Source organism: Antechinus flavipes, chromosome 1 (assembly GCF_016432865.1).
Source record: "Antechinus flavipes isolate AdamAnt ecotype Samford, QLD, Australia chromosome 1, AdamAnt_v2, whole genome shotgun sequence".
In the NCBI taxonomy this organism is placed as follows: Eukaryota; Metazoa; Chordata; class Mammalia; order Dasyuromorphia; family Dasyuridae; genus Antechinus; species Antechinus flavipes.
The window spans coordinates 363,962,969-363,986,259 of record NC_067398.1 but is presented as its reverse complement, the minus strand read 5'-3'; the positions used below and the strand labels follow the sequence as shown (position 1 = coordinate 363,986,259).

Below are 23,291 nucleotides of genomic sequence, written 5' to 3'. Positions count from 1 at the left end.
GCTTTCCCTAATTTCACAAATTATTCATTATTTGTCTGAAAAATATAAATTGTCTTTTGAGTAAAGAGAAAAAAAATTTGCACGATATAGTCTCCATTATAAACATTTCAAAACAAAATCCTGATAATGGATTTTGTAGATTTATTGATTTTGAAAATAGATTTATATTTTAGATGTTATAAACATCCTGTTGTCACAGTGTATTGCTTGGAATAGATAAGTCAGTCCTGAATTGCTTGTGTTGTATTTGTTCATCTTGTTTTAGAAGCTTCTGGGATTTCATACATTTCAAACTTCATTGTACATGCCCCATGAATATTAAGTAAGGAAGATTTCCTTGTTTTTCTTGCTAAGCTAAACTTTTGACTAGTGTAATCTGTTGAAAGTTAATTTCAGTTAATGCTTTATATCAACTTTATGCTTTTAAAAATCTCCACAAACTTTCACATTCATCTTCTACAGAATAGAATCATTCTTCTTACTCTTAAACTTTTTTTCTTTAGGATTGTGGAAAGAATTTAATATAATGTTGTTTAGTACAATTATGTCTTTTTTTCTTTGAGTAAATGCTATTTCTTGTTCTGAAATTATGTACCTTTGTAAACTTAGGATATCTCTCCTGTATCACATTCTATTTAAATTTTAGTTCTGTAAAGGACAACTCTTCTGCTACAAATACAATAAGATAGTAAAAGGAATCTGACATTTAGAGAGCTCTTTTGGTTTTTTTTTTTTCCAGGAATATTTTTCTCCCCATATATAGATACAGTATACATTTTCTTTCTTTCCCAGATGGACCTTCAGTTGTAGCTCATTATGATATATCTGACACCAACTCTGACCCAGAAGTGGTAAATGTGGACAATTTATTGGCGGCTGCAGTAGTTCAAGAACACAGTAATTCTATAGGAAGCCAGGACACAGGAGCTACCTGGAGGACCAGCGGGCTTCTAGAGGAACTGAATGCTGAGGCAGGTTGGTCAACTTTAACCACTTCTCTGATGCCATAACATGCATGTGTCCTGGCAGTAATTTTCCTTTTAGTTGTAGCCTGCCTGTAGAACAGAATGGGTCAGATAAGATGCGTTTTATATTAACTGGAAATGTTTGTCCAGGATATAGTATTGTGTCAGATTTGTGAAGGCAGTTGGGAATTCTACCAGAATAATGTGATGGCAGCAAATTATCTGACTCCTTCACTTATCCTTTATGTGATGTGGGATAAGCCATTTATCCTCAAATTATGAACACTAACTCCACGTCAACTATTCTGAGACAATTGTTTCTTAAGCCCAGGAGTTACTTGCTATAGGCAGCTCTCTTTTCTATTAATTTGGAGTTCTGTGCACATAACTAGACCTCAATTCTTTCAACTTTCACCTCCCACAGATTCATCTGCATGTAGCCTCTCTCATATATATATATTTTATTATATTATATTATATATATATATATATATATATATATATTTATAATCTCCATCTTTACTCTTTGCTGCTATTCTTTTCCAGTTTTTGGCTAGCTAGCTCAGAAGAATAGCACCTCCACTCTCACTTCCCATAAACTCACCCACCTCCCATCTTTTTCTCCGTTTTTTCATTTGTGGATTAAGAGGGGGAAAATCCTAATTGTATAACTTGATAATGTTGTTATGTAAAGATATTGCTAGGGATGTCAAAGAGACAAAATTCCTAAGGTTTGAATGAAGATAGACTTAAGAAGCTATGTCATTAAATTCTATAGCTTTTCTAGAAATCCTCTTTTAGATTCTCTTCAAAATTCTCAATGTACCTTCTCGTTAAAAGTAAGCATGAATTTTCTCAAGCACCAGAATTTAAGACAAAAAAACTTTGTTAATCAATTTTGCCTAGAGGTTCTTAATGTAACAGTATTGGAGAATGTAAGCTCAAGGGCAGGGACTCTTGTCATTTTTGTCTTTGGCGCCCTTTCTAGTGTCATATTTAATGCCTTTCATATACTTGATGCTTTATACATATTTGTTGTTGAATTCTACTATTTTTAAAATTATATATTCACATTATTTAAGAATAAGCTAACTAGGCTTTTATAGGTAACCTGGGAACTCAGTCATAATTTATAATATAGTTTATGTGGGAAATACATTGTTCCAAATAATGAATTTATAATTATATGTTTAGAACACCATCTCTTTTGTGTCAAATATTTTCCACTGTTGAAATTTTTAGGAATTGTAAAAGGAGGTCAAAAGAAGATTGTTGTAGGGATTTTTTTTTCTTAAAAAATTTATTTGGAAATGTTTTCTCTTCTAAATTTCTCTTTTATGCTTAAATTGAGATTTACTATGAGGTTGTATTAAAAATAGTATTGGACTAGCAGTCTGGAGGTTAGTACTGAGTCTTTGGCTAATGAACTGTGAAACCTAAAGGAAGTTACCTTCACTTTTTTCAGCATTCATCAGTAGACTGGTTAGTAATAAATATGTAACTTCATTATATTGTAACATTGAGGTAACATAAGAAAGCATTTTGAAGAATTTAAAGCATTGCATAAATATAAGTAATTGACATTGTTGCCTTTATCTTAAGTATGAGAATAAATCACAGGATTTTGTTTATTTATATTTTGCTTTATGCAGTTATGAAAATTGTTAATTTAATTTGGGTCAGTTATTTGAAGGATGATTTCTTATTGTGTGTGGTTCCTAATATAGTTTTCCCTCCTCTGTTAGTTAAGAGGAATTCTGTGGTGAATACTTTTAATAGTTTTAAAAAAAAAACCCAACACCACTGTTAATTTTGAATTTCATATAGCTGGAATTCCTTGCTAATATTTAATAATTTCTCTCCTCTTAAGTCTTTTTAGTTAAGCTCAAATTTAAGCTTTCATGTACCTGTACTAAAACTAAACATTTTAACATTTGTGTTTAACATCCAAATGATAGCTTCAGATTGTTTTTAGTTTAAATATTTGCAATGATCATTCATTCAACATAAATTCCTTTTTAAAGTTTAGATTAGGTCAGAGAATTTGGTCATTTATGAACAATTTTAACAAACTTTGTCCACACTTCCTTTAACCCCCTATTTTAGGACCAAAATTTTCTCATTGTTATAGTACCTATCCAACATTGTTGATAGTACATTGTTGAGGTACAAGTTTATCAGTGTTCTCAAATTATAATAGCAGAAAAAAGCATAATAATTTGAAAGTATTATATCTCTTGTGCTATAATGTAAAGATGCTTACATTATGTATTTGTCCCTAATTTGCCTTGTAATTCTGGATCTAAAAAAGCTGGTGGTTTGGTGGGATCAAATAATTGCTTGTATGAGATAGCCGAATGTGAACCTTTATTTAAAAAAACTCTTTAAAATTTCAGTTTAATTAAAAAAAGTATATATATCTCAGGCTAAACCTTTCAACTTGGATTGCATACCTGTAATCCTAAAATTGGAGCAAATTTGAAATAGTTATTACCTCAGTGAGGTCAGAATAACCTACCCATTCTTATAAAAGAGTTGATATTCTGGGACCCAAGTGGACGTCACTGAAACCAAGACAGAACAACTAAATCCACAAATTAAGGAAAATGAAGTAGAAGTCAGGCCAGCCACTAGTCATCAAAGGAATTGGAACTTTCAGGTACTATATTTACCACTTGCTTCCTTTTTCTTGCTTGTTGCTGTTACTAAAAACAGTAATGAATTCACTGGGGTAGATTCCTCATTGTGCCTGGGGATTAATTTCTCTAGTTAAATACATTAATTTGTCTGAAAATCTTTCTGAATGAATTTTTTTTAAGCCTGGATAGACTTGGAGAATGATACACTTTTTTGTTGTGATAATTGAATTTATTCAGAAATCATTCTTAAAAGAATTCAAGACTTTGCATGTGTGTATGTATGTGTTTGTGTATTTATTTATATTCTCATTCCCTCAACATTTTTAGTATAGGGAAATAAAAGACAAGTATTTGTCTTAAAAATGAATACATTAAGGCCCAAAGATTTGCTACCCTCTGGTCACAGCCATTTAGTAGTAGAATAGAGATTTTAACGTTAGATTTTTTTATTTCTAGGCCAGAGTTAGTTCTATGATATAAATCAATTCCAATGTGGATGGTTTTAGTCAAGTCATTAATTTTTGATAACATTCTTAATATTTAAAATAGTGTGGATGATTTTAATTATCAGGAAGAGTAATTCTCTGTAATATGTTTTTGGGAAGTATCAGTAGGCTATATTAACCTCATTTTGGGGATTTTTGTTTAATTTAGATGAAAGTGGAACACAAAACATTTTTCAGGTTGATTGCCTACTTTCTGCATATGACATGATTTTGAGAAATAATCTTTCTGATATGTGAGTTAAAATGTTTTGGATGTTATTGTTTAATAGATTCAGGCATAACAATGGTATTATTTTGCTTTTAAAAAAATTTAAATCAAAGGATATGACATGAATGTTTTGAATAATGCAGTTAGTTATGAGAAGAAAAATATGTTTTATATCTAGAATTATTTGCCTAGTATATAGGAATTTCCCTCTTAAAGAATTCTTACTAAAAAACCAAATGATTATATCATCTTAAATCTTTTTAATGCTTTGGGCCAAATGATGATAAAGCAAAGTGGTTATTACAGGATTAAAAAAACCATCATTGCTTTCTTAATTTTGATGTCTAAAGAAACCAAAAAGAATGAATGTAGAAGATATCTAGCAAATTAGGTTTGGTCCTTGCCTAGTAAACTTGAAAATCTCAAGATATTTACATTTGTCATTTTGTTTTTGAAGAAATAATTTTCACAATGTAATCTAATTGCCCTTCTTTAATGGTATTCTTTCTGTAGTAGCTGTCTGTCCTGACTTCTTTATGTGAGTTGAAAAGCTCCCTTGTGGGTGGACTAAAATTTAGAATTTTCTGACAACTATATAAATGAGGAAAATTGTCTTTTCAAAGATGTATATGGGCAGTGCAGAGACACTAAACAGAGACAGCCAGCTGCCACCATAGCTAAATATAGCCTTTTGATTTGTTATACAGTTTAATATATGATAATTGTGGTATTTACACTTCTTTCTCTGCAGGCCTGATTCTTGCATCAGAGCTGGAGAAGACTACCATCATCACTGGCAGTGTCTCAGAGAACATTTTAGAGTTTTTGACTTCCCTGCTTGCTCTAGACATCTGATTTGCCAATGGGCTCTCATGAAACTACGAGGGAGCCAGTAAAGAGGCCAGAGGAGATTAGAGCTTGCATAGAAAGTCCTTAAATTTGTAACATGACATTAGGAGAGTCTCAGTGAAAGGAAGAACCTCTAGGCTGTGGCTCCAAACAGCTGAAAGCAGATGGGAGTGGGGCTATATCCCTGACTCTTTAAGAACACGATTGATGTCCCATTATGGAGAACAGCATCCCACAGGCCTGGAGCAGATCCCAGCTGCCTTATCATCATATAACACATCTTCCTTGCCTTAATGCTGGAAATGTGGCAGACTAGCTCATAACTTTAGTCTGTAAGGCCCCAGCATTTGCCATAAAATTTGTATTTTCACATTTCTATCTCTGAGCACTTGTTCAATTTGCCTTATTTTATTTTGTTGATGATTGTCTTTGATTAAAAAATAAAAAAAAAAATGCTAACCACAAAAGAACAGAGTCCTGCTTTTTCCATTATCATTTTTATTGAGTTGTAAAAGTTCAATTAACTGAACCAAATGTGGCAGTTTTGATGTGCAATTTTTATATACTGGCATAAATTTTTTTTTTTTTTTGGTGGGTTGAATTAGTGGGTATGTTTCAGTAAAGGTTGCACTTACTGGTTAATGCATTTATGCTGGATGAACATAGGGAGATATAAAATTTCCTTAAAAGGTTATAATATTTTTCAAATATCATTAAAGTCACAGTTATAGATAAAGTATGGCATATTAGTTTCCAAAAAGAGTAGTCTTTTGTGTTCAAGTTGCCACTATCGTTATAATTTAACTTTTACAACTGTATTTAATAGGTAAACATTTAATAGGTTAAGAAAATTAAAGAGGACCCTGTTTAACACTATCATTGACCAATTAAATCTCCAAATTATCCTACCAAATAGTAATTTCCATAACCATTTCCTGCTATGAATAGATTCAGTTGTAAAAGCACTAAGAATTGTCAGATTCTTTTCTTGTAAGAACAAGTCAAGGAGAAAGAGTTGCCAAATGGGTCCATGTTCATTATAACCTATTTGTTGTTTTTCAGGGCAGTAGCTTAGTGGTCTTTCTGGAAGCTACTCAGTGCTTCTCAGAAAGCGGTAGACAAATCGAATCTTAGGATTCTGTTAATAATAAATGCTTTTATCAGTGAAGCTGTAAGATTCATGGTATTTTGAAGTATGAATCTTAATCTCTTTAAGATCCTGACATTAGTAGTAGAATTTCCTTTGTGTCATATTAAAGGTTTTCCAAGCCTGAATTTCAATTGATAAAATAAACCATTTTAATCTTAATTTTATATTCCATGGTGTTTTGTAATGTGCCTGCTTTCCTCCCTTCTTCCCGACAACAGGACGAATGACAAGGTCCAGGTTCTGGACAACACAGTGACAAGTCAGATGGTCTCTTGTAGTGGGCCAGCTGGCAAGTATAGAGGAAAGAGAAGGCTGATGTACAAACACATCCTTAGTGTTGGTTCAGCTGAAAAAATCATATCTGTTTCTGTTATTGAATCATTTGGCAGTGCCAGCAACTTTCATTTCTCTGGGAAAGTCATTTTATGTTGTAGTAGCAAACTAGGTGTCATAGTGGATAGAACCAGGAAGATGAGTTCAAATTCTAAGTCAGACTCTTACTATGTGACCCTGGCCAGTCACTTAATCTCTTTTTGCTTCAGTTTCCTCATCTGTTAACATAGGGATAATAATAAGGTTGTGAGGAAAAAATGAGACAAGAATTTTAAAGCACTTTGAAAACCATGAAATGCAAAATGTTAGCTGCTGCTGCTACTTCTATTACTATCGCCACTAAACAATCACCACTACCACCAGGAGCTTCTGTTTTCTTATTCCCCAAATTGGGATGATAATAGCACAAATTTCCCAAAGATTGTCATGAAAAACACATGAGACTCTATGTGTTAAGTGCTTGCATAAATGTGACCTAAGTTGCTGTTGTTGCTGTTCTGATTCCCAAATCTAAAGTGCCTTTACCACTCTCCCAAACTTCAGAGTTGAATTTCTTAGTGCCTGTTAGCTGCTATCAATGCCCAGATGTCCTGTCAAGTTTAAGAGGCATGGAACTCAAATTAATTTTTCCTAGGAACTTTTTCCTGAATTCCCTCTCTCCTATTTTCTTTAATGTCACCATAATTTTTCTAAAACTTCAAAGTGTCTTTGTATTCCTCTTACTCATTGGCCCATCACATCCAGTCAATTGTCAAGTCTTAACAATTTTAACCCACAATTTTAAATATTTCTTGATAAAGTAGAAGGTGTGATGGACTTGGGGACTTGGGAACTTGGATTCAAATTCTTTAATACATAATATGAACCTTGTGGATTTTTCTCCCTCATTGATATACAGTGTGCTATAATGAAAAGACTACTAGATCTGGAATCAAAGGAATTAGATTTGAACCCTGATTTTGTGACTTAATTAACTATGTGACCTTAATTTCTCTAGGTTTCAGTTTCCACATATATAAATGAGACGATGGGATTACATTATTTCCTATGACTTCTTTAGCTCTAAATCCTAAAATCATTGTCCTAAACTCCAATCATACACAGGACTAGTTTTCTGTCTCCTAAATGCATCTGGCACTCTTGTGTTCAGTTATTTCAGCTGTGTCTCACTCTTTATGACCCCTTTTAGGGTTTCTTGGCAAAGATACTGGAGTGATTTGTCATTTCCTTCTCAAGCTCATTTTCCAGATGGAGAACTGAGGCAAATAAAAAAGGTCACTTAATATGACTTGCCCAGGGTCACACAGCTAGTCTGAGGCAGATTTGAACTTGGGAAGATGAATTTTCTTGACTCGGTTTATTTGTGCTATGAAGCTGTCCATGTCTGATACTTTGCTTTGCTAACACCATTCCCTACATTTGGAATGTCTTCTCTTTTATTGTCTATTGAAATCCTGCCTGTTTTTTAAGGTCCAACTCCTCATATCAAAAATATTATAGCACCTTGATAATTCCTCAGATATTTATATGTTATTTTGCATTATAATTGGGTATATGCTACTTATTAGAATGAGTTTTCAACCTGGGGTTTGTAAACTTGTATTTTAAAAATACAATAGTAATAACTTTCTTTTAATATAATTGGTTCTCTTTGCAATCCTATGTATTATGCTTTCAAAAACATTTTTCTGAGATATCCAAAGACTTCACCAGATTGTCAGTGGGGTTCATGACATAAAAAATGTTAAGAACCCCTATGTTAGATTATTAGCTTCTTGAGAACAGGGATCAGGTTTGTTTTTGTATCATTTTTCTCTCACATAGTTTCTTGTACATAGTAGACATGCCATCAGAAAGCATTTGTAAAAGACCAAGTACTGTTAGCTACTGGAAATACCACAGTGGAGAAAGAAACTATCCCTACTCTTAAGGAGTTTGTACTTTTAATAGAAGATATAAGTGCATGAATAATTTTTATGTGTGTGTGTGTGTGTGTGTGTTACTGGTTAATGCATTTATGCTGGATGAACATAGGGAGATATAAAACTTCCTTATTTCCTTAGAAGGTTATAATGTTTTTCAAATATCTTTAAAAAGTCACAGTTATAGATAAAGTATGGCATATTAGTTTCTTTTGTGTTCAAGCTGGGTTTGCCACTATCATTATAATTTAACTTTTACAACTGTATTTAATAGGTAAACATTTAATAGGTTAAGAAAATTAAAGAGGACCCTGTTTAACAATATCATTGACCAATTAAATCTCCAAATTATCCTACCAAATAGTAATTTTCATAACCATTTCCTGCTATGAATAGATTCAGTTGTAAAAGCACTAAGAATTGTCAGATTCTTTTCTTGTATTTTTCTTTTGCAAGAACTATAAATACAATAATAAAAATTGTATAAATAACAAAACAAATAGTTATAATATATAAACAATAATAAAATAAATAATAACAAAATAAATAAATACAAAGTATTTAAATAAAATACAAATATAAACAATAAATAAAAACAAAGTAGTTGAATACAGAGTATTTTAAGAAGGGTACTTACTAACAAGGAAAATCAGGAAGGGTTCATATAGAAGCTTGAACTCTGTTATTTGATGGAAAAGAAGACTAAGAGGTGGAGTCGAGGAGGGAGTATATTTTGGGGATGGATTAGTCAGGGCAAAGGCTGGGAAATGAAATGTTGTGTGAAGAACAGAGAAAAGACCAGTTTGACTGAATAGCAGAATGCAGGAAAAGCATTTATCATTCAATGGGGAAGTTAGATGGAGGAAAAATTGTGAAGCCTTAAAAAATATTGTTCCTGCTTTTCAATAAATAGAGAGGTTGTATGTACTAGAAGTATAGAACAAGGTATACATTTTCAGGTATGCTTAATTTGTTGATTTGTTTTGCTTAACTAGTTGTTGCAAAGGAGGGCTTTATGGGGGGACAAATCTGTGCAGATTAATGATTTTTTTTTTTTTTAAGTATCAAGTTTTTTTAAAAGCCTTGTTGCATTATATGGTAATAGACAAGCCACTTGATTTCTTTAGCCTCAGTTCTAAAGATATTGACCTAAAATTCTATGATCTGCATTAGTTAAGAATTAGGAAATTTCCTTTGGAAGGAAGCTTTTGAAAAGATTCCTAAAGGATTGAAGCAATGAAATTTGGAGAAAAAAAATGTCATACTAAGCAAAAAGTTGCAATTTTTTTATTTATAAAGGAGGACATTGATAAGAAGAAGACCATCAAGATGATGAAAGTCCTTAAAATCATGTTATATGTAAATTGGTTAAAGCAGGTATATTTAGAGTTAAGAAAAAAGCACACAGGAAGGGTATGATTGTTGGCTTCCAATATTTGAAGGACTGTCATGTAGGGGACGGATTAGACCTCATCTATTTGGCCCTGGATTGATGGGCAGGAATTTCAAAGAAGCAAATTTAAACATGAAGTCAGGAAAAAAAGCTTTTTAATGATTAGAGCTGCCCAGAATTGGAATGGACTTGTTTAACATGCTGTAATGGTGGTTCTTTTGTGTACAGAGGCTAAACTAATTGGCCCCTGGAGAGTTCTTCCAAGTTTTAGATCCTGTGGATCTGTGAAGGTAGAAAGGTGGCAGGTGGTAACGGCCAAATTTGACAAATTGGAAAACCCAAAAACTCTGAGGTAATCCAGGAATTGATTTTGCTCCTTTGTTGGTGTTTCTTATTCCATAGACACTTGTCCTTGGAAAATTGAAGAGTGCAAAGCATAATTCACTTATACAGCTACTAGTAAAAAGTCATTAATTGTGGGCTTTGAGCATTTATTGTGGTTGAATGCTTTAGAATTTTGTTCTAAAGACTTTTTTCATAAAATTTCACATTTTTATAAAAAAGACTTTGGAGATAGGATGGATATTTCAACAGTATGCATATTTCAGTTATAGTGTTATAAAATTGTTTGTTACATCTGCTATTATTAATAGGTATTTAGCCAGAAAAAGGAGACATTATTATGAACTTACAAGTCTTAGATCAGATAAGAAAGGTCATTACTTTTGAATTTCCTTTCTATTTGCAATCTTAAGTAAACTCCATAAAATCAAACTTATTTGCTCCATCTTAATTTAGAAAGATCACTTGAGTTAAGAGTATTGTACAAATGCTAAGTGAAATAAGTTTAGATAAGACATAGTCTCTATTCTCATGGAATTATAATTTATCACTTTTCTGAGCCCTTGTTTTCTTGAATAATTCTGCTGATCTCATGAGATGAATTTGAGGAAAGCTCTTCATAAACTTATAAGTTATATGTAAAAATGAGTATTTGTCATTAGAAAATGTGTAAAAGACCAAAGAAATCTTTCATTCCTCCTTAGAGTTTGTTACAGTATTGCTAAAGGTTCATTCTTTTGAAAAACATAAATATCTAACTTTCACAAAATATTTTAGTATAACATTGGTAATGAATTCTAATTATTATTCTGTTTCTTCCTGTCACCACTAACATTTTTCAGGATTAGAACTTTATTTTCTTTTAAAGAATCAGTCCAACATTTTCCTTGGCAAATTTCTGCTTAGAGGTAGGGCTGTCCTGAGGAATATTTTTAAAGCAAGCTAAATTGAATCTCAAAAACTTTAAAGCACCATTGCAATTTATTCTAACTGAGTAACTGATTGTGTGATTGAGATTGGACTAAAAATTTTTATCAAGAAATTTCTGTTATTTGTGAAAAGTCAAATTATAGTGCTTTGCTTTTTTCTCCTCTCGTAGGTCATTTGGATCCAGGATTCCTTACAAGTGACAAAACAACTTCTGGCAATGCACAACTCAATGAAGAGATTAATATTGCCTCTTCAGACAGTGAAGTAGAGATTGTGGGAGTTCAGGAACATGCAAGGTAGGATGGTAATTTTGTTGCAATTTAAATTTTGAGGTTTTTTTTTTTTTTTTTCAGTAGGATTAAAAAAACAATCCTAAAGCCAAATACCTCCTTTTCCTAACTTTAAAATTCTTCTCTCCCAAGAAAACAGATTAAGGAAAGGACTGGCCAAATGGTCTGATTTAAATGAGTAGTGGATGTTGTCTGTCAACTATTTCTTCCTAATGAGATGTTTTTTGGTTAAATATGCAGAAGTTTCTAAGTTTGGGAGTATAGTACAATTTTGCTTCACCTTTTGACAGATCAACTAATACAATTGCCTTTCTTTTAAAATTCAATATCTTTGGGATGCCCTGTATATCTATGTGGATTATTGCTGCTGTTTTCCCCCTTAGTTTTCAATTCTTAAAGGACATGACTAAAGTGACTGAACAAAAGGGCTATTTTTAAAGCTGAGACCTGAGAGAATGTTACAACCTTCTCTTTTTTTATATTTATACTTAAATGAAGTAACACCATCATTTTTTAAATTTCTATTTTATCACTCAGTTTTGCCTTCTTTTAACTGATACTGACAGTTAAAATTTAAACTTATCTTTTAAACTCTCAAATATATTTCATAAAAAATAAATAAATAAAAATAAAAGTCAGTTTGTTTTATCTTACACCAACCTTTATGGTTAAGTGCCATATTTCTGTGCCAGCTAAGTGCTGCATATACAAAGACAGTGCAGTTGTCCCTGTCCTCAAGAAGCTTGATATTCTATTACTTTTCACTTGATCATGAGTTAATATTTGTAAAGCTCTTAGCATAGTTAGCCTGGTACATGGTAGACTTTGCTTATTTGTTTCCACTAAGCTTTTACAGAGATCTGGAATATTCAGAAAAGCCTAGAAAACGTAATCTAGTTACTTTCCTTTCCTTGTTTCACATAAAGTTGAAGTAGAGGGAATATCACATATATCATCTCCATTTACTGGAGATAAATTTTTTTTGAGATCTGTATGTAATGAGAGCTAGTGTAGAATTGATCTTTCAGATAAATCAGTTTCTTGCTGCAGTGAGATTTCTTCTGCTGAAGTTAGAATTTCAGCATTTAGGGTTTGATACAGCATTTTCTCCTTGATGGCCAGGACTGAATTCTTCAGAGGACATCATGAATCTTCTTTGAGTCTACATATTGCTTTAGCACTTGTATTTTGCGTATCTTATTTTTTCTCACTTCATTCTTAGCTTTCTTAAGCATCTCTAAGGTTTTTTTTTCCACTCTTTTTTCCTTTATGAATTCCATTGTCTTTACCATTCCTTCTCCATTGAATTCTATTGAACAATTTACTGACAGTCAGAATTGATTTTAGCCACTTCTTTTTTATTTTATACTGAATTTCTTATGTAGTAGTTTCCCCCATTTTGGCTTTTAAAATATCTCCATTATCTGCTTATCTTTTCTTTTTCTCAACTGGCATGTTTCTCTTGTTCATATTTTACATTTTCCCATTAGGTTTACCCTCTTTCTTTTATCATTTTTTAATGATGTTTTAGTAAAGTCTCCTTGATAACTTGATTTTACTAGGGAGAAGTTAGAACTAATCATTTTTTCTTCATATCGCTGTATTCTTTCCCATCATTTTCTTTCATATTAATCTTTCATGCCTTTTTAGCTATTATCCTTAGGGTATTTAACTGTAATGAGTTCCTCTTTTTCTCATTTTTATATGATTCCTTCTAAAAATTTTTCTGTATTTAAAATCTCACTTTCAAGCCATCCAGACTTGTTTAGGCTCAGCTAATTCCATCTTAAATATCTTTGTTGTTGTTGTTGTTGTTGTTGTTGTTGTTATTATTATTATTTAAATTTTAGTTTCCCTATTATTTACTTTCTCCTTTATGTCATTTGAAATGACATTGTCAGAATTATCATAAATTATACCATCAACACACATCTCCTTAATTGACTTCCTCTTGTCTAATACTTCAAATTTTAATTTATTCAGTTCCCAATAAAAATAGTACTCTCTCTATTCTTACCTTTACTCCTTACTAATTTTCCTTTTTTTTTTTTTTCCTTTCTTACCATAACTCATTTCTATCTTGGGGGCTGCTGTTTCTTCATAGTTTTCTATGTCCAGAAACCTAAATTATCTCAACTATCTCTCTTCCTCTATTTTGCTTTTTCAATCCTCCTTCCATCATAATGCCTTATTTTATTTCCATGCCTAAACACTATTTGTCTGTACTGACTAAACTGAAGATCAGGACTCTCAGTAAAAATTGAAAAAAAAAAATCACAACAGTTCTATAAAATTATGGAAATCAGAGACAAGTTCATTCATTTCTACTAATCCTGGTAACTTCTATGGGTTTTTTTTCTTCTTTATTTACTTAGATTATAAGTATATTGTGAGAAACACATGGTCTTGATTTTGTATAAATTCAGATGATTGAGTAAATGCAAAATGCCAATGTATCTCACAACACTTTTGTCAGGGTACATTCCCTTTTGTTCTTTTAAAGCCTGGAATATAAAGAAAGAGACTTTGGTTCTGATCTGTACATGTATTTGCTGCAGAAATTTTATTCTTCTTATAAATGGCTAATCTATCTTAAAAACAATATGGCATTCAGAGCTCATTCACCAGAGGTGCTGTGTTTTTGTTTTTTCATTTAAAATACAATCAAGGCATTTTAACTATCCCACGCACATGCATGTGGATACAGCCCTTTGGGCTGTCAGGATGTTTTCATTGACTACTTCCTTTAAGCCTTCCATAATTCCTATAACCTGTTTTATTTTCAGTGTTTTCCATATTAAACACGAAGGTTGAAGGGCCGTGAAGTGCTTTGGGGAGAATTTCTTTTTGGTTGCGTCACAATTGCACCTTTTGGTTGCTTGTATCTTATCTGGAATTTATTTCTCTTGCAGGTCTAGGGTTGCAGTTATGAAGTATTGATGGGCTTCTGGCAGGGTTATCGCATGGAAAAAGGTTTTAGGTTTTGATCCACATCTTTTTGTTCTAGTTTGATGTGCATGCTCAGTCAGATGTTTGTTTGGATTTAGTCGTCCTGTTTTCATTGTACTTTCCTATCCATGTTACATATTGTTACTGGAGTTTTGAGGGTTTATGAAACTCAGGTTTTGTTCTTGAATGGTGTTTGGGGGGTGTGGTGGCTCTGAGTCTGGGGGCTTGGTGCCATGTTTCCTCCTTGGAAGTGTTTTGGTATTTGAATTGAGTCATTTTGGTTGTGATGTTTGTGTTTTTTAAATTTGATATAATAGTTCATTTTCCTTGCATGTTAAACTCTTTCTTTGCTCTTTTATTTGTAATTGTGATATGTTTATTTAGATTCCACATTTCCTTTATGTAGTCCTAGACTAGAAAGCATGCTTTCTGAGCTAATAGTTGAATGAAACTAAGCTGATGGCTGCTTTGTGTTGATGGTTGATGCATTGAATTTCTTTTCTTTATCCAAACATCATCATTTCCATATAGTGTTTCATAGATAACTTGTTTTCAGTATGAGATATTATCTTTTAGATTATCAAGGTACAATTAAAGATTTTTCTTTTAATTGGATGAAAGTATTATCATTTTTCCTAGTGTTGCCTGGAACTTAATCAGCCATATATTGGGCTCAATGTTTTGTCTGCTGCCTTGTTTTGATAAAATATATGAGTTTCTGATCCCAGGAAATAAGCTTACATAAATTGTTTTACTCCTGTTTTACCAGTACCAATAATAGTATGGTTGCAGGAAAAATCTGTTGAGTTTTATATCACTGAGCCATGTTGAGATATTCCAACCTTCCCATCTTCCTTAAACTCTATCAATTTTTCTAGATGCTTTTATGCAACTTTCCATTTCAGTTAGCATCTACTCTCAGACTTTTAGCACCTTCAGTCATCGACACTAATGACAACATAGGCCCTTAACCAAATAATTGATGGGAAATGGGAAAACTTTTTTATGATAAATTGAAGGCTTCCTAAAAGTTAAGATACCTAATAATGGTAAATGGTGAAAATTGAAGAAGGCAAACTGGAAGACTTGGAGGCCATGATCAGAAATATTTCCATAAAATGACAAGCAATTACTTAGTGTTGTAGAAGGAAAAGTAAATAGGAATATTACCACAAAAATAGTATAAAATAGTCTTTAAATAAGTGCATAAAAGTTTGGTTTTTAAGGTATTATTTCCTACAAATGTTAGCTAATCTGAACCGGGATTCCTTGCATTTTCTTTTTCTTTTCAACATTGTGAAACTTGTATTTAAAAAAAAAAAAAAAAAAAAAAAACTGATTCCAGTGGATGAAGCACATAAAGTTGATTATGTTTCTCTAAAATAGGGGAAAGTTTTAAAGAAAGTTTTATGGGTTATTTTGGTCAAGTGAGTTAATGTCAGCGTGAAACTCAGAAGTTTTATTGCCTTGTGCTTTTTCCTCACCCCTCCTCTTGTTACATGCAAATAAAAAGAGAGTGATCCAAAAATCTTAGTAGAGTTTTAAATCATTAAAGCTCAAACAGCACTCAGACTTTTGAGACACTAGGCATTTCTTGTGGGAGATGGGAAGAAGTAATCATTCGACTGGTGCATTTCAGTTAGCTCTTTGATCTTTGGATCCATATCACAAAGAAATATGCCAACTACACGAAAATTTCCTTTTATATTAAGGTTCCCATAAAATTATGATCGTTATTAAGTTGGCTCTTCACAGCATTTATCTTTCTTGCCACTTCTTTTCTGTGTATTCTTCATTTTTTCTATAACCTTTTAACTGTCTCTGGTATGAATTCAGTCATCCCAATAACAGATACTCTTTGTGTGAAACTATAGAGAAAAATCTCTTTATTATTTCATTGATATTCCACAGTTTTCAAGCATATGTTTTTCCTGTACAGGTCCCTCTTATTTTCATATTTGTCCATTGTTGAGTCTTGTATTATTTCCTTGCTCTTTCCTTATTCAACACTTTTAGCTATCATTAGGTTGAGAGAGTTTCAAGATTCTTAAATCAAAACTTTTGTGACTTAGCCAGTCAGACTAGGAGTACTTAATCTGGGCTGATTAATTTGATGTTGTGCTTCCTGTTTTCTTGGATTCTAGTAGAATTAGCTTTAAAAGGTTCATAGCTAAATCACTAATTTCAGAAAGGATGTTAACAATGTCTTGGCAACAATTTTAAATGATGCCACCACTCTGACTGAGAGGAGGAGGAGGAGATTGTTCTTCAATAAACCATTTGGCAGAGGAGTAATTTTCAGGCTAATTCTCCAAAAGAAACAAGAGTCCTGTTTGAGGAACTTAAAAGTTCTGGTATTCAGGCTAAAATGTAATTACTCACAGAGTCAATTCTGGCATTGATCCCTGGTTATTGTTACTAACTTAGTATTAGTGCTTTGCTAAAATAGGTTGGACTGATAGTATTCATTCAGAACTGAAAGTTCCAAGAGCCCCAACATTATTTTTTTGTATGTAGATAGTCTAAGGATCTTCGGAACCCTGCTTTGAGAACCAATGCCACTGGTCACTGTTCTCACTAGTCAGGCCACCTGTTGGATCTCATTTAAGTTTAATTAGGGATGGTCAGTACTTAAGATGGAAGGACACAAGTGGTGGTGATTCCACCAGTTGCCCTCTTCATATCTGACTCCGTATTTCAGCCTGGGAAACTTAGAGAGTCTTTCAAGGAATGTGAAATCCAAGCTGTTCATGATTCTTTTTCTCCCAAATAGCCCCTGAAGGAATTTCTTGATGGATAGTTCTGTACCACCAACCTGAACTTTTTTGAGAATTCAGTAAATCAAGACTCCATTGATCTAGTCCCCCTCGAAACTATGGGCTGTGATAGAACAGAAAGATGCCATATTTATTCTTTGTTTTTTTAGGACTAGGAATTGCCTCCTTATGCAAACTCTAGTATTCACTGAAGAAGAGCATTATAGAAATCTAATCTGTGTCATGGTATTGCTGTTATTGCCTTTTAATTCATATTACCAAAATTGGTATTGTAGTTGTTAATGTTATCATCATCATCATCATCATCATCATTGTTATTATTATTATTGGTAAGCATGCATCCTCTGTTGCTCTGACACTGTTTTTTGAGTATAAAGCTGAGTTAATATTAGCTCTTAATTTTCTTATGATTTTAATTGTTTCCCCTTTAACAATATAATTTATCCAATGTATCTTTTGGCCCAAGTATCTGAAATTATATTTAAAACAAAAACTGAACAAAAAATAAATCACCCCTTGAATGAGAAGGGAACAGAATTGTCATTCCTTGCCAGATCCCCCTCAATTATAAAAAAGAATGGGTCTCCCCAGAAATGACATGACATATTCTGACTGTTGACCAGTGACAGAGCTGTGATAGTTCAGAAGTTTTGAATATACACATATATACATTTTTGTCCAGCATGGTGATCCTTCACCTTTCTATGCTAAATCATATCTGTTAAATACACACATGATACGTTTTGGATTACATGAGTGTACATATAAGACTTGTCATAGTAGTAAAGTTACCAGGCAATACAACTGAGACTACATCATTGTACATCACAATATGTAGAGTAAACGTCTGCAGAATTAACTTTGCTTTTGTTATTTCTTCTGTAGGTGTGTACATCCTAGAGGTGGTGTGATTCAGAGCGTGTCTTCATGGAAGGATGGCTCAGGCTTACAGTATTTTAGCAGCCGGCAAACACAATCATGGACATCTGTGACTCCCCAGCAGAATTGGTCTTCGCCCTCGGAAGTAGTTGATCTTACCTTGGATGAAGACAGCAGACGCAAATACCTACTGTAATACGATGTCACTGTGTTTCTTCCCCACTGTACCCTTCCTTTTTCTCTTTGGCACAGAAGTTCATTGTCATTGCTTCAACTTCAGAAGCTCTGTTTTTGGCATTTGTGGAATTGAAACTTGTGGAGAATTACCCCTAACACTGAGGTTTTATCTTTTAAAAGTCATTTAGGAAAATGAAGGACTCTTTCCCCTCCTTCATTAGGAAAATGAGATAGTGATGAATTTTATGGGAAAAAGAACTGCAGTTATATGCGGTGAATCTGAGGAAATGCTATCCAGCTCTGCCTTCCTCACTCCTGATAGAATAATTTTAGTTTAATTACAAGGTGAATTTAAACTGGGGTTTTGGAGCCTTGTATTTTTCTCTCTGTGAGTGAAATTATACCCTACAGGGTCAGTTCTTCCTTTACTTCCCACTGGCCCTCTTGCCCCAGGGCATTTGCACATTTCTCAGTCAGGTTCTATTATTGGCACTCAGTAGGACATATGTGTTAACAGCATGTCCTTTTAAGCAGAAAACAGGAGCATTACTGTTTCTCTCTTAACTTAGTTTTCTGCTCCCTTTCCTGACTACTCTCCTGACTGGTGACTTGCCACAACTTGAATGATTTTGCTCTGATGTTGTGATCACAAATGCTGTTAGGTTGACTTCTGTTGATTCCTTGTTTGCAATAACTTTTAATTCTGAAAAATGAGAATTTCTTGACTAGTAGAAACTTCCAGGATAATATTTTTCTGAGGAGGATTGGTATCAATGGAAAAAAAAAAAATCTCCATTCTGATTCCATTGGTTTTTCTTTTTTTCTAGTCTACTCAAATATAACTGGAAAATATATAAAGGTGAAACTGGGAACCCGTTACGTTGGCCTGAAACAGAGACAGCGGCCAAAGTTGGGAGGGCTATAGTAACTCATAAGCTTGCATGGCATTTGGCAAGAGTGTTAAGTGCCTTCTTTCATAGCAAGTCTCTCCATGTAGGGCATAGCCAATAAGCGCTAATTACAAAAACTGATGCCGAACTGATGTGTGCTTAGTATTTTTCTCCTTCCTACCTTTAAAAAAATAATAATATATGCCATAAGAAGCACATGATGCAACATTCTAGATTTTACATAATTAAAAATAGGGAAAATTCAGGAAATGCCAAAGTTGAGGTTTTTGTGGCATTGTTAAGCTACTTGGTATCTGGGATTTATTTCACTTATTGTTCACATCTCTTGAAAGCAATAGCTTTGTTAACAACACCATGTACAGAGGTAAGGAAAAGTGATGTTGCTTTCATGACCTCCTCACCTTATGTTTTTCTTAGTCTTTCCTTTTTGATTTTTTGGTAATTTACCTGTTGATAAGCTACTTAACCTGTAGCCCTTAATGCATCAGTGGCTGCTGCTTATCATAAAAGCATGCATGAGAACTGCACAGTCAGAATAGTCCCCCTGACCCTATTTGTCCAACATTAAAATACTTGTTTTTACTAAAGCATAGTTTCTTAGTGAATCATTTCTACTACTTTTGGGCTCGTAAATGCTCTCTTCCATCTGGGATGTGTTTTTGATCACATATTCTTTGATCAGCACCTTTCTCTGATATTTTTTTATTTGCTTTTGTTTTCCATCAGTTCAGATTCAGGCTTTTGAGGTAATTCCAGTTTATGAAGCTTAATTCTATCCTGTATGTGGGCCTCTTGGCAAAACCAAAAACCAAAAATGAGGCTGAAACAGAATCATATTCCAATCTGACTGTTAATGTCCTCAGACTGTTCATATTTAATTTTGGCATTATTAAGTACTTTGTGCTATTATAAGCTATTAATTTACTTAGCTTAAAGTATTTTGCCAAGCTGAATGCACAATTCTTGATCTGTGTTTTCAAGGAAACCAACTTGAAGAATATAGGGTGGGTCATGCTATATCACTTGAAATTTGTTTATTCTCTCAGACACCTGTAAAACTCCTTTGAAGTAAATACTTTACAGAGAAAGTTCTATTTAATAAAGTTATTTCTGTAGTCCTTTATAAATGGGCCATAGAAACAATATACTGTTGAACCATTTACAACAAATTCTCTGCATAGCATTTAAGTATATAATACATAATACATAAGCATCTGTTTGTGCTTCCTTGGGTGAAGGGGGGAGGGGAGGCTCATTTGTATTTTTATATATATATATACACACACACACACACACACACACACACACACACATATATATATAGATGCATGTATGTATGTGTGTATATATATATATATTTTTTTTTTTTTTAGGTAAGAAAAGGAGAGTTGAACTGACCCTAAGCTCTTTATACTTTTGTCCTCTCAACAAGTGGTACCTTTTAAATCTCATTACCCCTTCCCTCTTTAGACATCCCAACTGACTAAACTTTCTAATAGTCTCCAAAACAAAATGGTAGTGGAGATAGAGATCCAGGAATTAAGAAGAGGAGAGAGATGATAATGTCATGAACATTATAATCATTTTTCTACTGTATTTGGAGCCCATCTTTTTATATACTGATTCTTCAGAGATTTTGGGCACCAGTTGTTTCAATGCTAGCCCCTAAGAACTGGAGATGTACTTTTAAGCAGTCTTCTGATTTTTACAAAATTCCATGGTGAGAAAGCAATTTAGATGGTTTTTGGAATTTCTTCTTAAGGCATTCTATTTATGTGAATTTTTCATTTGGTAGCACAAAATATAGGAAAAATTCCCCAAAGCAATAGATCACAGAGACAGTTCTCTTTTCAGAGTTATCTTTGTGCTAAATGGTACAGGTAGGCCACAGATTGGTTTCTATCCCAACTTAAAAAATAAATTAGAATTTGAACCAATGACCTATGTATTGTATGATCATGCCCTGTAAGATGTAGTTGCTGCTTTTTGGTATCTGCTAATTTTTTTTTTCTTTTTTGCGTTTTATTTTATTTGAAGGGGCCAAATTAAATGGACCCCCTTTTTTTTGCAGTTGAGCATCCCATAATGCTGGTATCATTGTACCAATTGTGAATACAAATCTTTTCCTGATTTCCTAATTTAGTAATGTGCATCATTTTTAGCAAGTTAGCACTGTAGGTAACTGAGAGGGAAAACAATATGTTAGTTAACCTGCTTTTTCCTATCTCATGAGGTGTTTGAGGGAACTGAGGACATAGTTTAGTCTTTCCTATTAAAAATAAATAAATAAGCAGAACCCCTAAATTCCTGTTTTCCAGTATGTATATGATGTGACTTCCATGTATATATAAAAACAACTGCGCCCTAACCAAACTTCCTCAGATTGTGCACTGTTTATAGTTTAAAATAATCACGTATCTTAGTCTCATGCTGTTGGGTTTGTTTTCCATTTTATTTAAAACACTACATATTTCTTATTCTTTTAACAAATTTTAAAGGGTAGTGATCTTTTAAAAAAAACACACCCACAATCACTGGATAGTTAGGAAATGTTATTGTTTGTTTTTGTTTTATATTTTAAAGAGCAAAGGGCAGCAACAAAGCCCTTTTCTTTCCTTCTTTCTTTCTTTCTTTTTTTTTTTTTTTGCTCCTCTCACCAGGAAAGTGAAATGTTAGCCATTGTATGGCTAGGAACCAATGCACTTGGTGGTTTAACAGATCTACTGTTGCTGGAGTTTGAACTTGGAACTTGATGCAGTGAAGACAAATCATTGCTTAGAATTAATGTTTTAAAATGTGCAACTCTAGTTTTAAAAGAAATTTGGTTCTTTACATTCATTATTTAGTTCTTGTTTCCATCTAGTATTTAATGGTCTTTGAGAAAAAAATAATAAAACAGAGTGTTATATATATATTTTTTGGTGCAAGATAAGACCTTCTGTTTTTTGAAATAAGTCTGTAGCATAAAGGTTAAACTATTTTAAGACAAAATAAAATAGAGTGTATTTAAACAATAATATTTGTCTGAGGTTTTTTTTTCCCCTTGCTTCACGTAATAGGGTAGTGTTTACAGTATCTCCAGTTTTGATGATCATTTTTTAGAGCTCAAGATTTCCAAACTCTCTGCTGACTTTCAGTCTCACATTTTCACCTGCCTTTCAGACATCTCAAATTAGAGTCCAGGAGAAATCTTAAATTCAATATGTCCAAAATAGAACTTTTCCTCCCCTAGGTTTTCCTCCTGCCTTCTCTATTACTGTAAAGGGCAACACTATCTTTCCTGTGTTTGAAAGACATCCTGGACTTCTTACTATCCTTTACTCTGCCATAACCAAACTGCTCCTAAAATTTGGCGATTTCACTTTTGCAAAATTTCGTGAATATGCCTCTTCTGATCTGTCACTACCATCACTCTAGTACAGGCTCTCATCACCTAATGCCTTGATTACTGCAAGACACCTGGTGGGTCTTCAAGTCTTTTCCCACTCTACTTCCATTCAGCTGCTCAAATAATTTTCCTAAGATTCATGTTTGATCATGTCACTGCCACCCTCTTCCCTCCCCAATAAATTGTGCTTGTAAGATCAAATACAAAATGCTCTGTTTGGCATTGAAAGCCTAAAATTATCTACAGAGAAGTTACAGAGAACAGGATTGGTACTGTAATAAAATGTTTGTCCCTTACCTTTCTGGGAAGTGAACTTGGCACTTTCACTTAATTTCCAGATGCTAGAGATGAAATCTGTTTTTGCTTCCCAGAGCACTGAGAGCAGTTATATGACTCCTTTTTGATATTGAAGCAAAAATTGTAACACTTCAAAAATAGCCTGGACTTTTTCCTTATTAACAACATCTTGGTTTTTTAGTTTCTTAATTTCTTTGTTACCAAATGTTAAGTTAGGTCCTATTTAATGTCAAAGAATCTTCTATTTCAGTCAATCAACAAGATATTTATTGGGGCCTACTTTGTGTCAGATACTGTATTAAGTAAGTATCAAGGATTAAAAAAAAAAAAGCCAAAGGAAAAAAATTCTCAAGGAGCTCATGGAAGAGATCACATATAGATCATAT

General features: G+C 33.1%; 1 protein-coding gene across 4 annotated transcripts in view; it reads left to right on the top strand.

Moving 5' to 3' along the window:
- The window catches only part of ARK2N (arkadia (RNF111) N-terminal like PKA signaling regulator 2N), a 141,756-nt gene extending 119,519 nt beyond the window's left edge, over positions 1–22,237 (top strand). The window contains exons 4-7 of one of the 4 annotated variants that reach the window (XM_051969672.1): positions 793–975; positions 11,407–11,533; positions 14,440–14,500; positions 18,139–18,225. In XM_051969672.1, coding sequence (XP_051825632.1) covers positions 793–975; positions 11,407–11,533; positions 14,440–14,467 — 338 coding nt within the window. In that variant the 3' untranslated portion in view covers positions 14,468–14,500; positions 18,139–18,225. Of the gene's footprint in view, positions 1–792; positions 976–5,069; positions 5,762–11,406; positions 11,534–14,439; positions 14,501–18,138 lie in introns of those variants that run through there. The other 3 variants (XM_051969670.1, XM_051969673.1, XM_051969674.1) reach the window with 3 other exon arrangements.
- Positions 22,238–23,291: the final 1,054 nt, after the last annotated feature.